At 47.4% G+C, this 16,217-nt stretch overlaps 1 protein-coding gene across 1 annotated transcript in view; it reads left to right on the forward strand.

The window, feature by feature from the left end:
- Positions 1 to 5,785: 5,785 nt before the first annotated feature.
- Positions 5,786 to 16,217, forward strand: part of RNF44 (ring finger protein 44) — a 47,195-nt gene continuing 36,763 nt past the window's right edge. Inside the window, 2 exon segments of the mRNA XM_075344656.1 lie at positions 5,786 to 5,870; positions 14,729 to 14,905. Of these exon segments, the coding sequence (XP_075200771.1) occupies positions 14,802 to 14,905 (104 nt within the window). The 5' untranslated portion in view covers positions 5,786 to 5,870; positions 14,729 to 14,801.

Consider the following 16,217-nt stretch of genomic DNA (forward strand, 5'->3'; position numbering starts at 1 on the left):
CAGTAGTCCGGTGCCGCTGGATAGGAGCGTTGTGGATCCACAACGCTGCTTTTGATTAGCCTTGATATTTGACTAGCTTTAAGTCAGACAGGATAGCTGTTTGCAGGTAGCATTATAAATGTCCAGAGTCAGTCATCAGGTGAAAAAGGATTGAGTTTGTTCTTTGTACATGCTTGATCATATATTACACCAGGTGCAGAGTTTCTGCAGGGCACCCCTAGGGTACATCCCCATGTGGCATTCTGTAAGTACCACTGCAGACATCTTTGTAAAAGTAAGGCAGTGACATCCAAAGGGTGATGTGCAATGCAGCTGTGGAAGCCATAAAAAGATTGTCCAGACATATAATATTGATAGCCATAACCAATCATAAGAATAGGTTATCAGGAGGTCCAACATCCAGCACCTCCACCGATCAGCTCTGGCAGTGACTAGCCCCATTCATTGTATATCACCTTTTGCCAATTCCACTCCAGTCCCCCGGTGCCATCTTGTGCCTGTAACTACTGACTGGCCAGAAGTCAGGAGTTACATCACAAGATCTCAATGTAACTCTATGAGAACCAGGTTCTCATAGACTTGTATTGAGTTGTGACCTCTGGCGCGCTCCGTGAAACACTGGTGCTGCTGGCAGGTCACAAGTCACAGGAACAGGAGACCAGAGTGGTGATGGAAAAAGATGAAGACTGTGGCAGTGGTGCATGACCAGGGGCGCAGGGACTTAGATATAACACCACTCCAGCAGAGCTATTAAAAAAAAATGCTGGAGTGGTGCTTTAAAGCTGTCAGCAGATTTCACAATACAAAGTGCATATGTTATTAAATAGCTCTTAGACCTGATGATACTGGTGTTGTTTTCTTTTTAAAACTCATTAGAATGACTGTTTAGTCCTAATAGTAAGATGAGCTTTTTATGAGTCCAGCTATCACTATCAGTTTCCAGCTACAGCTTGTACTGAGCTGTGGGAGATCGCAGCAGGGACAGTGAGGAGCTGTCAATCAGGCTGGATAGACGGGGATTACTTTTACAACTTGTAATTCATACTGTATCCAGCCATACTAGTTTTCACAGTAAATACGGGATCCTGATGAGCAGGGGTGTCGGACATCAACTGATTGGATATTGTTGCCCTTTTTTAGGCAGAGGTTATTAGTATATGCCCAGACAACCTGTATAGAATCTTATACATAGCAGTGCTACTGTAAAATGCTGCTGATTTTCTGTCCGGAAAGCCACTGTTTTCATTATGTGGGCACTTACCCTGACACTTCTCCAGCCTGAATCTAAGAAGTACGCGCGCTGCTGCTCTCAACACTAAGGCTATGTTCACACACTGCGTTTTTTACCTGCGTTTTGGGTCCGTTTTTGCTGCAGAAATTTCTTGAGAAATTCTTGTAACCTTTCTGCAGACATTCCCCAGCAAAACCTATGGCAAAAAAAATTAGCTGTGCACACACTGCGTTTTTTTCTTAAGAAAATTCTTTCAGTAGATTTTCTTAAGAAAAAGAATGAGCATGTCACTTCTTTTCTGCAGCTAACTGCGTTTTTTGCCATAGATAATTGGCACAATAATGCAGGGAGCAACCAGAGGTAAAAACGCACCAAAAACGGACCGAAAACGCGGCAAAAACGCAGGTGCGTTTTTGGTGCGTTTTTTAACACAGGTGCACTCTTAAGAAATTTCTTAAGAAAAATCATTTTTCTAGTGTGAACATAGCCTTACATCATATCCATCATAACAGGCCTGAAATATTTCTGATCATATTTCTTCCAAGGTAGCTGCTAGGTACCATATTTGGGGGTGGGCACGTTATGGACATTTCGATGTATAAGGGATTTGGGGAATCTTTTTCCCACATCCCCCTTACATTATGTTATTGGCCTGGTATGACTGAATCTGTATCTAATCCTAGCCCTCCGTGTCTTAGAAGTGTGAAGCAGCTGCACTGTATACTCGGTCCACAGTAAAGCATTGGAGAAATCTCTATATGAAAGTCATTTAAAGGTCAGCCAGCAGACAGATGTAAACAGCAAGTCCTTCCCCCGAGCCTGCAGTCTACCCGTACAGTAAGGTGTCACACAGGACTAAATTTAGTTACCAATCATGTAATGTATACTGTGCCGGTGCAGGGATGAGTCTGTTTCTACACATTTGGCCAAGAGTACAGAGAACATTGCTGTGATCGGTAATTACATTTCATGGTGTGTGGCATTAGGTAAGAACAAATGACGTGAAGAAAATGCCTACAGACTCTCAAAACTAGCAGCAACTGTGCCCTAACTCCATCAGTGGACCTGCAAAAAGAAAGGATGACGGAGTAGAGCTGTATACTGAATATAGTGTTATTACCGTGCTCCTCCAGCAGTATAGTAGATCTGTCACTGATGGGAATCTCAGGTTTGTGCTATGTAATCTGAGAGCAGCATAATGTAGTGGAAGAGACCCTGATTCCAGCTATGTCACTTACTGAGCTTTGCTATTTCAGTACAATCAGTGTTTTATTAGCAGGAGGTTATCACTGCAGGACAAGCTTCCTAGTCCAGCCAACACTGAGAACAGCATAATGTAGTGGAAGAGACCCTGATTCCAGCAATGTCACTTACTGGGCTTTGACTGCTGCCCCCACTAAAATAAGTGATACATCGCTGGAATCGGGGATCATGATGCTGTCGGGGTACAAAACCTGCCAACAAATTCCCTTTTAATTTATTCACCCTCATATGATAACAAGATGACTCTGGTCATACTCTCCCCAGTCTATAGAGCAGAGCCAACTAGGGATGTCCAGGAAAGAGAAGACTATTTTGACTTCTGTATTGGCAAGGGAGTATCTTTTTTTTTTTTTTTTTTTTTTTTTTTTGTTTATATAAATAGTCTCATAGAGAACACAAACAATATATAACCATATTTAATTGTTATTGTCTGAAGATTTGTTCTTTTAGTAGACATTCACTTCCATCACAAGAACTGGCTTGTAATCAAGTTAGTGCGGGGTGCATCATTACGAAGTATGTGGCACAGGTGTAGGGTCCCAAACCCCATGCATTCTGTTGTAGAAAGCCTATGGCCCCGATTCATGAAGATGGGCATTGTACATGCAAATATTGATGAGGAAGTATGGTGGATTAAGAGGTGCCTCATTCACTGGCTGCCTGCCCATAAGTTTATGGGTGTATTGTGTATTTTCGCTGTATAAAAGGCAGCGTCTTACAGCTCCAGCACAGTGGATGGGGTTTATAGGAATCTCCTGCCCAATGGGCTTCTTGTTTACGCTGCATAACTGATCTGAGATGCAGGTTGCATATCCGCCACATGTCAATTTCTCCTGCGGGAACACTGAGTTTTTTGTGCAGATTTTCTCCATAGACTTGCATTACATGCGGAAAATCTGCATGTAAAAAATACACGTGTTTCCAAGGTGGAAACGCATAAAAGATGTATGTAACCCACACATAACTGTATCAATAACGTTTTGCCAAATACCAGGAAGTATAAAAAACAAAGCAGCTTTATTTAAAGAATGAGAGAGTAATAAAAAAAAAAAAACATCAAACGTGATAAAAAAAACCCAGAACAGAACACAAGTGACTTAATTTACATATTGGCGCAAACAAAAAATCTGCCTGTAGGAATGTAGCTTAAGGCGTCTGACTGGACCTTGGGAAAGTGGCCTGTCCGGCGCAAAAATGTGTTGGTATTAATATAAACCATTTTGGGATCCCAAGGGTCTTCATTCCTACATCGCAGCCTAGATGTGATAGTCTCCATAAGGCCAGGATCACACTTGCGTGAGTGTCGGATCGCACTGCCCGGACCTGCCTCGGCTCTCCTGACAGGAGCGGGTCAGAATCACAGAAATGCATACAGCAGAGCCGCTCCGGTCAGGAGAGCCGCGGCCGGGCAGGGCGATCCGACACTCGCACGAGTCACACGCAAGTGTGACTCCAGCCTAATTGCAAACATTTGTGGCAAGGCGGAGACTGGAGTGAGGTTTGTGGTGAGGCAGAGGAGACCGGAGCAAGGGGTTTCAGGCAAGGCGGAGGAGACCGGAGCAAGGGGTTTCAGGCGACGCTGAGGAGACCGGAGCGAGGGGTTTGCGGCGAGGCAGAGGAGACCGGAGCGAGGGGTTTCAGGCGACGCCGAGGAGACCGGAGCGAGGGGTTTCAGGCGACGCCGAGGAGACCGGAGCGAGGGGTTTGCGGCGAGGTGGAGGAGACTGGAGCGAGGGGTTTGCGGCGAGGTGGAGGAGACCGGGGCGAGAGGGCTTGGGGCGAGGCGGAGGAGACCGTGGCGAGAGGGCTTGGGGCGAGGCGGAGGAGACCGTGGCGAGAGGGCTTGGGGCGAGGCGGAGGAGACCGGGGCGAGAGGGCTTGGGGCGAGGCGGAGGAGACCGGGGCGAGAGGGCTTGGGGCGAGGCGGAGGAGACCGGGGCGAGAGGGCTTGGGGCGAGGCGGAGGAGACCGGGGCGAGAGGGCTTGGGGCGAGGCGGAGGAGACCGGGGCGAGAGGGCTTGGGGCGAGGCGGAGGAGACCGGGGCGAGGCGGAGGAGACCGGGGCGAGGCGGAGGAGACCGGGGCGAGGCGGAGGAGACCGGGGCGAGAGGGCTTGGGGCGAGGCGGAGGAGACCGGGGCGAGAGGGCTTGGGGCGAGGCGGAGGAGACCGGGGCGAGAGGGCTTGGGGCGAGCGCACAGCTCGTAATGAATGGTCGCCACGCTCCGTCCTGCCCCAGCTTTACCTGGACAAAACTGACGTGAAACCGCCAAGTCCCATCTTTCTTTCCAAGGTTGTGCTGTGCAGATTTGCCGGCTGTGCAGTGTCTCCCGCCAGATTTCTGCACACTGCCTGTTACTTTTTGCACTCACTATAGATCTTTCTGGAGGTTTATGTACCTGTGTTGTGAGATCACGTCTGATCTTGTTACCCATTATAAGACCTCATGCACACATTCAGTATTTGGTGCGTTTTTCCCTCAGTATTTGTGGCCAGAACCAGGAGTGGTGATAAATACAGCAGTGGTGACGGTGACGTGTTTCTATTACACTTTCCTCTGTCTGGTTTTGCGTTACAAACACTGAGGTAAAATACTGACTACATGCTCACCGTGTGCACGTGGCCTTAGTGCTTTTTCTAGGCAGATTTTCAGTATTATTTGAGGGGGTTTTTCACCCCTCCATTGGTGTGCAGACATAAGCTGAGCAGCCCGTAGCAACCAGGCAGACTGCAGCTCGTGTTCCTATGGCAGACATGGAAAGGAGTACCTGTCTGGTTGCTACGGGCAACGGCTCTCCTGCGGTGGGAGGTGCACCATCCCCCGTCCTATAGGAGCACGCCTCTCCCCGCAGGACAGGGTTAATCCAAGCAGTGGCCGCGGCGTTGTGGGCGTGTCTGGTGACGTTGTGGGCGGGGTATACGTGCCCTTCGTCATTCTGGCTTTAGCAGGGGGGAGGGGACTGACGTCTGGCCGAGCGCGGTCACGTCACGTACTCGCCCCCTGTGTTGTGAATAGAGGAGCAGGACGTTGTGTCTTAAAGGGACAGAGCCCCGGGTGCGTGCTGCTGGTGCCTGTGCAGTACAGCGCGTTCCCCAGTATCCGGGGCTGGGTGGCAAGCGAGGAGCCGCCTGTGACCTCCGGTGAACCCGGCGTGCAGGGACTGACACTGAGGCAGTGGGTACGTTACCGACACAGCGGGGCAGGATGTTGTGAGCGCCCAGCTCCTCCCCCTGACATGTAAATACTGGTCACCGGGTCACGTGCGGAGCGCGGAGAGTCCCGGTGACCCGCCGGCGGGCGCACGTGCTGGCCAGTGTGCGCTTGTTATTGTTCCGCCTCCGCCCGGCCTCTCTCCTCCCTTTGTGTCTCGGGACGGGTGAGTGCCGCCGGAGACGAGGCCTGAGGTGGGCGCTCTCCGCCTTATTCCCTTTGTTGTTGCTTTGTTGTTTCCTGTGGAGCACATGGTGAGGCTGGAGCTGCTCTTAAAGCCACAGCTTCTCCCGCAGCCCGGACCCATGTGGTCATCAGTACAATGCTGGCAGTCAGCACATGGCTGCTACCCCACAGAGGGCACTGCTGCATACATGTGCTGCCATTCTCTATGCTGCGTTACATACAAATGTCTGGCAATAAGGTCCCTGCGTTCTGTCCATCTACACTTGGAAACATCTGATACACACTCGGGTGGGGTATCGTGGGACACTGGGATCCACTCCAGGGGGAAATTCTCCGGCAAGGGGATCTGCACCTGCAAGGAGGGTAGGTAGCCATCCAGCGAGGGGGTGGATCTACACCTGGGAGAGGTATCGTGGGACACTGGGATCCACACCTTGGGGGGATGGGGGGGTTCTTGGAGAGGGGATAGTTGTCCAGCAGGTGGTCTGCTCCCAAGTGGGGCACTGGGATCCACACCTCACAGGGGGGTTCTCCAGCAAGGGGATCTGCACCTTCTGAGGAGGGGAAATAGTCGTCTGAGGGGGATCCACACCGGGTGAGGTATCGTGGGACATTGGGATCCATATCTCGTGGAGGGAGCAAGTGGATCTGCACCTTCAAGGAGAGGGGTTAGTTGTCCAACAAGGGGGATCTTCACCTGGGTGGGGTGGGACATCGGGATCCACACCTCAGGGGGATGGGGTATTCCGGCAACGGGATCTGCATCTTCGAGGAGGGGAGGTAGTAATCTGGCAAGGGGAATCTTCACCCAGGTGGAGTGTCGTAGAACACGGAGATCCACACCATGGGGGTGGTTCTCCGACAATGGGATCTGCACCTTTTAGGAGGGGAGGAAGTCGTCTGACTAAGGGATCTACACCAGGTGAGGTATCGTGGGACACTGGGATCACACCAAAGGGGGGTCTCTAGTAAGGAGATCTGTAACTTCGAGGAGGGGAAGGTAGTGGTCCGGCGAGGGGATCTACACATCGGGATCTCTTATGTATTCTTTCCTGACACTGTCTTTAATCAAGTGCTGGTAAGTTGATTGCATCAACAACAAAAAAAAAGCACCCCAGAAATGTAGGCAATATTGCCTTTACAGGATCTGTTTCTCTTTGCGCTGGAACTGCTGTAGTTTTTTTGTTTTTTGGGGGGGTGTTACGCACATGCAGCATATTTATGTCCACTGTATTATCTTAACGCCATGAGGATTATGGCTAATACATTGACATTAATGCAAAACCAGTGGAAAGGGTCTTTGTCCTTAACACCCCCCCCCCCCCTTTAACTGTTTAACTGTTTAGAACTGCTTTGGGTGTTCTTATGTTTTGTAACCTATCTACTTTTAGCGAGCACTTCCTCCTCTTCATCACTCTACCAGCACTATAGGGGCTGGAACTTCTTACCCCCCCCCCCCACTTCTCTGCATATATCACACCTGCTACTGTCCAATAGCTAATAAAGAATGCATCAGATTGTGAGTGCCAGGTTTAAAATCTGCAGTTAGTCTGATTTGTCATACACTTTTCGTCATCTAAAGCAGGTAAGTGATTTCTTTCTTGACCCAACTGATATGCTTTTCCCATATTTGATATAAATTTTGTCTTAACATTTAAAAATAGTATTGCATTATGCTTAGTTTTGGGGGGGTTCCCCATCAATTGAACCGTCATCTTGGCTTGACCCGACAGACCCCATTGTAGGACAATATGGTCCCTCAGGCACCGTTGAGGTCTGCTTTATTGCAGATCCTGGGTCTAACAGAAGCCACAATGCTGATCTGAAAACAGCCAGGCTCAGATAACTAGACAAGGTCATTTGGGGCAGTGGGCACCGTGAAATGCCAATTACCTTACAAGGTTCTGACAGATTGATGAAAATGCCATTTTTATTGTGTAAATATTGCCCAAACTGTGACCGTTGTGTTTTTCCACATTGTTCAGGCACCTTAATTGCCCACTAACCGGTGAATTTGTGCGAGGGGAGTTGTTGATTGTCACAGTAGAAGTATCTTGGGATCATGATGCTAATGGTGGTCCCGGAATAGCTGTAGAAAGAATAAGTACGGTTGTTAATGGCACTACCAAGGCCCGTTTCACAGATCCAACATTTCGACGTAACTGGCACACTCCAGTACAGTGTAATACAGTACAATGGCATTGCGGCAACCTCCGGTCATATGCTGTCATTTGATCGGAGCTTGTTGCGATGCCATTGTACGGAAATGCTGGATGTGTGAAACGGGCCCTAGGAACACTAAACCTAGAAACGAATGAACAGCAATGAAGTAGCCCTCACTAGCCACTGGACATTGTAGAACGCCTGTAGAGAGCACAGGGGCTAGTGTGCTGCAGAGCAGTGCTGTCATGTCTCCACCAAGGAGCTGGACTTGGTGCTCTTTAGTCCTGCTGGAATCTGACTACAACAGGTTAGCTTCTGCCAGTTGTCCTCAGTGAGAAGAGAGGACATGGTCTATCTTCTGAGATGCACAGAGGAGATTCCTTTTTATATATCTCATGTTTAATTGTAATATGAGAGAAAATTGTATCAAATAAAAGCTCTTCATTTGCTGACCCAATTGCAGATCAGATCGTACTGAACTTTGACTTAGGCCTCTTTCACACGTTCATGAAAAATCACGGACGTGTCAGAGGTTTGTTTTGCTCTCCGTGACCAGTGTTTATGGGCTACGTGTGCTATCCGTGATAACACACGGAGAATGGGAGCTTTTTACTCACCTGTCCCAGGCTTCGCTGTCCGTGGTGTTGATCTTCGGTCTCCGGTCCTGCCGACTCCTCGCTGCTGCTGCTTCCGGGCCGCAGTGAAGTGATTATTCAATGAGCGGCAGTCGGAAGCAAGTGACAGCAGCGTCAGAGACAGCAGGGCAGGAGAAGGTGAGTAAAGTTTTGTTTTTTTTCTCACAGACACATGTCTTTTCTCCAGTGCGTGTCACATGGAACACATCCATGTGGTCCGTTTGCATTATGTGTGACATGTTTTCGTTCCATGTGACACCCGTGATGCCGGAGAGAAAACGGACATGTTGCCGTGGGAAACACACGTAAGTACGGAACCGACACACGTTCCGTCCGAAAATACGTGTCAAAAACCATAGGTTCTACATGTCTCTGGTACGTGAGAAAACTGCCAAACGCGTACCGGAGGCACGTACGTGTGAAAGAGGCCTTACAGACAACAGATAACTGTTCCTTATTTATTATTCACCTGGGTACAGCCTGTGCGTTTGTTTCCTTTACAATAGGTTTGAGGTACAACTAGTGGCCAAAGAAAGGTCAAGAAAATTAGCTCTAACTCTAGAGCAGGGTTCCCCAACTCCAGTCCTCGAGGGCCGCCAACAGTGCATGGTTTCAGGATTTCCTTAGCATTGCATGGGTGTTGGAATCATCAACTGTGCAGGTGATTAAATTATCACATGTGCAATACTAAGGAAATCCTGAAAACATGCACTGCTGGCGGCCCTTGAGGACTGGAATTGGGGACCCATGATCTAGAGTCTGGGAAAAGAGACTGAAGAAACAGAACCATAGTCAGTATTTAGTAATATTTCTCGTGGCTAACATACTGGCCATAGAAGTAAGTAGAGCACTGATTCCCATTAGGTGTCGGCACCTCTGGCAAAGCCAAGGACAGAGCAATCTGAATCTACAAAAACCAGTGTGATTGATATGGAGCAGAAACCTAATGTGAACCGTCTGAGGCCTTGGTTCCACTTGTGCATAGAAGAGAAGGTGTTGTTGCAGTATGTTCACACTGTCAAAGACAAGTGTTTTTCAAGCATGTTTTTTTTTCCTTTTTTCTTCCCTGGAAAACATGAAGCTTCTTTCGTATTTGATGTTCCTTGACAGGTTTTTTTTTTTTGTTTGTTTTTTTCCCCCAATCTTTTTTTGAAATCTGTAAAGAAATTTACAAAACTCTAGTGCTTTTATGCATGGCAGAAACCCCCCAAAAAATGGCCAACACCTATGCTTGTGTTTTTGCTTTTTTGCTGTCCCCTTGACTTCTATTGTGAAGTATTAAGTGTCTTCCTAGCAGAAAGCCCTTAAGAAATGTCACTTTTGAAAGGTTGTGTTTCCACTTAGAAATGCAGTGTGGACATACCCTTAGGCCCTGTGAGCACTAAACGTTTTTGCTGCGTGACCACAAAAACGCAGCATGTCAATTATTTCTGCGTTTTTCACTCATTCAATGCAGTGCACAAAAACGCGGTAAAAACGCACCTGCGTTTTTTTGGGCGCAAAAAAAAATGTCTAGTGCGCACATAGCCTTCTCCCCAGGCATGGTAAGGAAATGGGGTTGTGTATGGTAAGCTGGAGAGAAGGTGTCTCGTGACTTTCCACCATGATGGCCTCCATGGCATGTTTCATGCTGAGGTGTGTTCACCAAAAACATTACTCTGTACATCAGCCCACATTGGTTGTACAAGTCCTACCACCCGTGTGGTGCATGGGCTCTAACTATCAGTTCATGGCCAGTGTATAAAATCTGGTTGCCTCTTTTAATTGCTTGTTGTTCCACCTCCGTTTGTATACAAACATGCTGAATACCGTAGCCTGTAATGAAAAGCATGCCATCATTCCAGTAATTATCATATACACACGGATGAACTCTTATAATTGTACAGTATGATCGCAGAATGTCTTATGAGAAGATTCCTATAGGGCTGAGGATCACAATGGAAACTCAAGGACTAGACTGTTTTTTTAGAATATGTAATTGGAATTGTATATAGAAAAGTAATATAGTTGGCACCATGATTACAAGTATGAGCAATTTATGATGCCAGTATTAATATGCCAAACCGAGAAAATGATTAGTTCTTTAAACTAGTTCCTAGTGCTCAAATGCAAACCATAATGTTCTCCAAATGCAACACCAGACTTCAGCCATGTTCTAATGAGAACTGTAGGATCACATTTATATATGCCACTACTGGTAAACATTTGAGTAATCTTAATTATTAGGAAGGAGAATGACTAGTGTGGTCAATGGCAGAGGAAAGAACGGATTATAAACTCCATGGTGTAATAGACTGACCATAGATAAAGGCACAATTAAGGGGTACATACAGCTTTGATGGCTGACCGGTCTCACCCTTCAGCTCTTTCCCGGCTCCCCTTTGCACATGATCGCTCAGCTTACACAGGCATTTGTGTTCTCACTGGAGAAAGCCACTGTCAGATTCCTGGCACTGGCTCATCACACCTGATAGTAGAAGAATTGAGTGTTTGAATTCAGACTGCTCGATTCTGATCTTCCCCAACATCTGTCAGAAGGTACTGTCACACATAACGAGATCGCAGCTGAGTCGCGGTTTCTGTGACGCAGTAGCGATCCCGTTAGCGATCTCGTTATGTGTGACACCTACCAGCGATCAGGCCCCTGCTGTGAGATCTCTAGTTGTTGCAGAATGGTCCAGGCCATTTTCTTCAAAGGCGATGTCCTGCTGGGCAGGACCCATCGCTGTGTTTGACACTGTGATAAGGTGGCTTTACACACTGCAACATCGCAAACGACATCGCTGTAACGTCACCGGTTTTGTGACGTTATAGCGACCTCCCCAGCGACATTGCAGTGTGTGAAACACATCAGCGACCTGGCCCCTGCTGTGAAGTTGTGATCGCTACAAATCGTTCAGGACCATTCTTAGGTCCTTTGTTTCCCGCTGTGCAGCATGATCGCTAGAAAGTCTCAGTGTGTAAAGGGGACTTTACAGCGACTTCCCTTTCAAAAAGCTGCTTTACAACGTCCCCAACAACCAGCTAGGTCGCTCTGCAGGTCCGGATCGCTGTTGCGTCGTTGGCCAGGTTTGCCTGTTTGACAGCTCACCAGAGACTTTGTAGCGATCCCGGCCAGGTTGGGATCACTGGTGGGATCGCTAGAAAGTTTCAGTGTGTAAACCCAGCTATAGGGTCACAGTGACTGCTGAGATCGTTACACAGGTCGCTACTGCGACCTGTATTGTTCCTGCATCGTTGGTAAGGTCTGACTGTGTGACATCTCACCAGTGACCTCCCAGCGACTTACCTGCGATCCCTATCAGGTCACATCGTTTTCAGGATCGCTGGTAAGTCGTTGTGTGTGACTGGGCCTAGAGGAAAGTACTGAGGACAAAGGGATGTTAGTTTGCATGTTACGCCACAATCTGATGGTTTGCCAGACTTTAATGTGTATTGGAGCCTTTCTATCAGGCTAGTTTCACACTTGCAATGTGCGGCATTCGTCGCATTGCGTTGTGTGACGGATGTAATGGATGCGTTGCATATAGTGGCACAACTGACGCGACGGATCCTGTAAAACGGAATTTGTTGTAGCTTTTTTTTCAGCAATGTACTCAACTGACCATGCTCAGTTGTGTAAAGACTGATCAGTCACAGGAATCCATCAAATGACGGATTCCGCCGCCATAGGCTTCAGTTATAAAAACGACGGACGCCAACGGAATCCTGCACATTGCGTTTTTTTGCCGCTCTGGGAAGCGCAGAAAAACGCTGCATGCGTTCTTTCCGCCCGGCGGATGCAACGCCATCCGTCTCAATGCGTCGCCAATACAAGTCTATGGGAAACAGCGCACATCCGTTAACGGATTGCGCTGTTTCCCAAAGCGGCAGATGGCGACAGCTGCCAAACGACGCAAGTGTAAAAGTAGCCTAAGATGTTGCTGCTTCCACTTGAGTTATATTGTAATACATCTTTGCTAATCCTGTTAGGTTACTGAAGATTTATGGCAGTAGGATTCCTGCTATCTTTTTGTACATATAATGCTAACTTATCAGCAATATACTAGCTGTGTAATTTACATTGTCCCAGCTCATGTGCATCCATATATTCCCCCTTTCCTTTTGTGCAGTGTTTCTAGTTTACCCAATGACCTGAAGCTTCAGCCTTCTGCTTGTAAGAACTGATGGAGAGAAACCCATCACAAGCAGGAAGCATGGGAGAAGGGCTGAAGTGGTATCTGATGTGAACAGCGCCCTGCTGCTTCATTCATAGTCTATGGCATTGACATGGGTAGCTGAACAGTGTGTTCAGGCATCATCCGTGCTGTAAACTGAGTGGATAAGCAGGGCAGAAGCTTTGACATCACTGTACTTGGCTCCTTTGGGCACTAGTTCTCTGGGATACAGAACCCCAGTTCTAGAGATCATTGGGGTTCACGCAGTCATACCCTCAATGTACTGGTATCATTACTACAATTGCCATAATTTACTATAGTACAAAAGCTCTTGAGTATTGATATTGCACTTTTTTTTTTCCTCTCTTTCGCTCTCCTTTGGACTTAAAGGGAAGCCAATGAAAATATCTGATCTGCAGGCTGTATGTTATTGAACAAGAGGAGCTGAACAGATAAACATTATTGTGGGAAAGTGTCAGTATACCTTGAATTTTATTCATTGATAACCCTGGTGTTTGCATTATTAGGTCCAGTTGGCTGTCCTGTTGATAGCCTTCTCTGTATGACTGTAGAGACGGCTGTCAATCACTGAGTAGGACCTCCCACTTCACTCTTAGGCTTACAGACTCCTAAACCACAAGTTTTATACTGAATCCCTTCCAACAAACTATATATTATTGCTCTCCACTTGTCTATACCATGATGTCCACAGGTCTGACTTCATGTACGATAAGACAGGTGCTCTTTAAAGGGGTTCACTTGGTACTGTCAATTGAATAGGTCGTCCTTATTAGAAGAGTGGGGTCTGCCCACATAGAACTGCACTAATCTGCACAATTTAAAGGCCATTATTGTCTCAACTGGACTTTCCCCCCAGTGACCTGAACTATGTCTTAAGATAAGTCCTTAGCTGATGCCAGGGAATAAGGCTCAGTTCTGTGTTTCCAGGCTAGATCTATGCAGGTGAGGGGGTTGTCCAGCTGGGGCGAACCCTTTGAACTCCCCTCACGTTATTCTGTGTGACCAGGAGTACACATAGGGCAGATTTTATGTTACTATTGAATGTAAACCATTTACCTAAATTCTAAAATGTTCCAGAAAGACTTGTGCTGCTTTTCTAGGCATAAACGTCCTAGGACTACAACTTGTTAACTTCTCCTAGCGGTGCCATGATTGCTCACGCAGAGGACCTCCTATACCCCAAACAAGTTCTCTGAGATCTGATTGGATTAAAGCCTGCTTTACATGTTACGATCCAGCATACGATATCGTATGCGATCGTAACCACCCACATCGTATGTGCGGCACGTTCAATTTTGTTGAATGTGCCGCACAAATGATTAACCCCCGTCACACGTACTTGCCTTCCATACAACCTCGATGTGGGCGGCGAACATCCACTTCCTGGAGTGGGAGGGACGTGCGGCGTCACATCGACGTCACGCGGCAGCCGGCAAATAGAAGCGGAGGGGTGGAGATGAGCGGGACGTAAACATCCCGCCCACCTCCTTCCTTCCGCATTGTGGGCCGCAGGAGACAGGTGAGATCTGTTCATCGTTCCCGGGGTGTCACACACTGCAATGTGTGCTACCCCGGGTACGATGAACAATCTGACGTTCAATTCATGAGGAATGAACGACGTGCGTGCGATGAACGTTTTACCGTTCATTCGCAATCGCATGTAGCTGTTACACACTAAAACATACCTTACGATGCCGGATGTGTGTCACTTACGTCGTGACCCCGCCGACATATCGTAAGATATATTGTAGCGTGTAAAGCGGGCTTAAGAGTGCAATTTCTGAGGATATTAGTGATCAGACACTCCCTGTGATGCTGTTATTGGGTTATTCGTTTTTACTCATGAATATATTCTTTTACAGAACGAAAAACTGCAGTGAGGTCACCCATTGTTGGAAAAGCCCTGCTTGCCACTTTGCCTTCCAGACATCACAAATGCGACCATGGGAGCTGGCAGTGAATAGGTGGCCTCCTTCAGCCCCCATAAACCAGCGGAGGTTCTTTGGACCCTGCAGCACCCCAGCACACCTCAGGCGAAGGTAGGAGCTGCGGGGCTCTGGAAAAGGTATCACATTCTAACACCGCGTGCATCATGGGCTTTCTCCCTTTGTCAGTTTCTTATGGCATTTATAGGAAAATGTATAAATCTTTACACCCAGTATATGAAGTATACACATGAGCTGTAGCCTCTTTTTTTGGTGTGAGCCAACAATATATATTATACACCTCAAGTGAAGTTCTACGTACTCTTGGATCTGATGGGTTTTGAGTGAAGAGAATATGATAACTCCGAATCCAATCTAAAGTATCCTGGTGAGTGAGGAAGCGACCCATCAGTGTTTTCTGGCAGATTGGGACATCAAGCCATTGCACCTTCCAGCTCTTCTCACAAATCATTGTCAACTGAAGTTGTGCTGTCTTGGATAGTATTTTCTCACCGTGGGATACATTGTTACAGCGTGGTGGTAATTAGGCCAGCGTACATCTAAAAATTGAGGAAAAACAAGACTTTATGAGCCATATGGCCCCAATTTCATATGGACTGGTAATTTTCTCGCCGGTGTTGATTAGGGGAAGTAGTGGAGTCAGACGATCCTGATTCACACCTTCTCATGAATCTGGAGCGTCTGACAAGTCTATGACCAGAATAGGATTTCTGGTGTAGGGAACGCCACCACCCGCCATGAATTAGACAAGCTGGGGCGTCCTGCCATTTTGCCAGAACTGATATAAACTGGATTACGAGGGGCTGCTAAGTCTTTGGCTTTACCCAGAAAGAAACAAGATAGGATGATGAAACTTTACATTTATTCCACATACTCTCCACTGATGTCAACACACTTCTTACATTGTTATGTTAAGTTCTGTAAGCCTAGCAAAAAGAAGACTTTCTGTTGTGCCTCAAACCAGGCATCTGTAGCAGCCATGGCATCAGAAATGGTGTGAAATTTGGTACTCTTGAGGTGTTTCTTCAGGTTTGGAAACAGATGATAGTCGGAGGGAGCTAGATCTGATGAATAAGGTGGGTGGTCAACCGGCTGGATGCCCAGCTCTGCCAGTTTTGCCGTGGTCACTTGAACAGTGTGAGTGGAGTCGTTTTGCAGGAACAAGATGCCTTTAGATAGCTTGCCGTGCCTTTTGGCCTTCAGAGCTGCCTTCAATTGGTCCAAAAGTTCAGTATAATACTTTGCATTGATGGTGCAACCCTTTAGAAGGTTGTCCACTAGCAGCACACCCTCCTTCTCCCAGAACACAGACACCATCACCTTAGTGGCTGGTTTTTGCACCCTGAACTTCTTTGGACGAGAAGAACCACTGTACTTCCACTCTTTTGACTGCTCCTTGTTTTCA

This window comes from Anomaloglossus baeobatrachus, chromosome 4 (genome assembly GCF_048569485.1).
Source record: "Anomaloglossus baeobatrachus isolate aAnoBae1 chromosome 4, aAnoBae1.hap1, whole genome shotgun sequence".
In the NCBI taxonomy this organism is placed as follows: Eukaryota; Metazoa; Chordata; class Amphibia; order Anura; family Aromobatidae; genus Anomaloglossus; species Anomaloglossus baeobatrachus.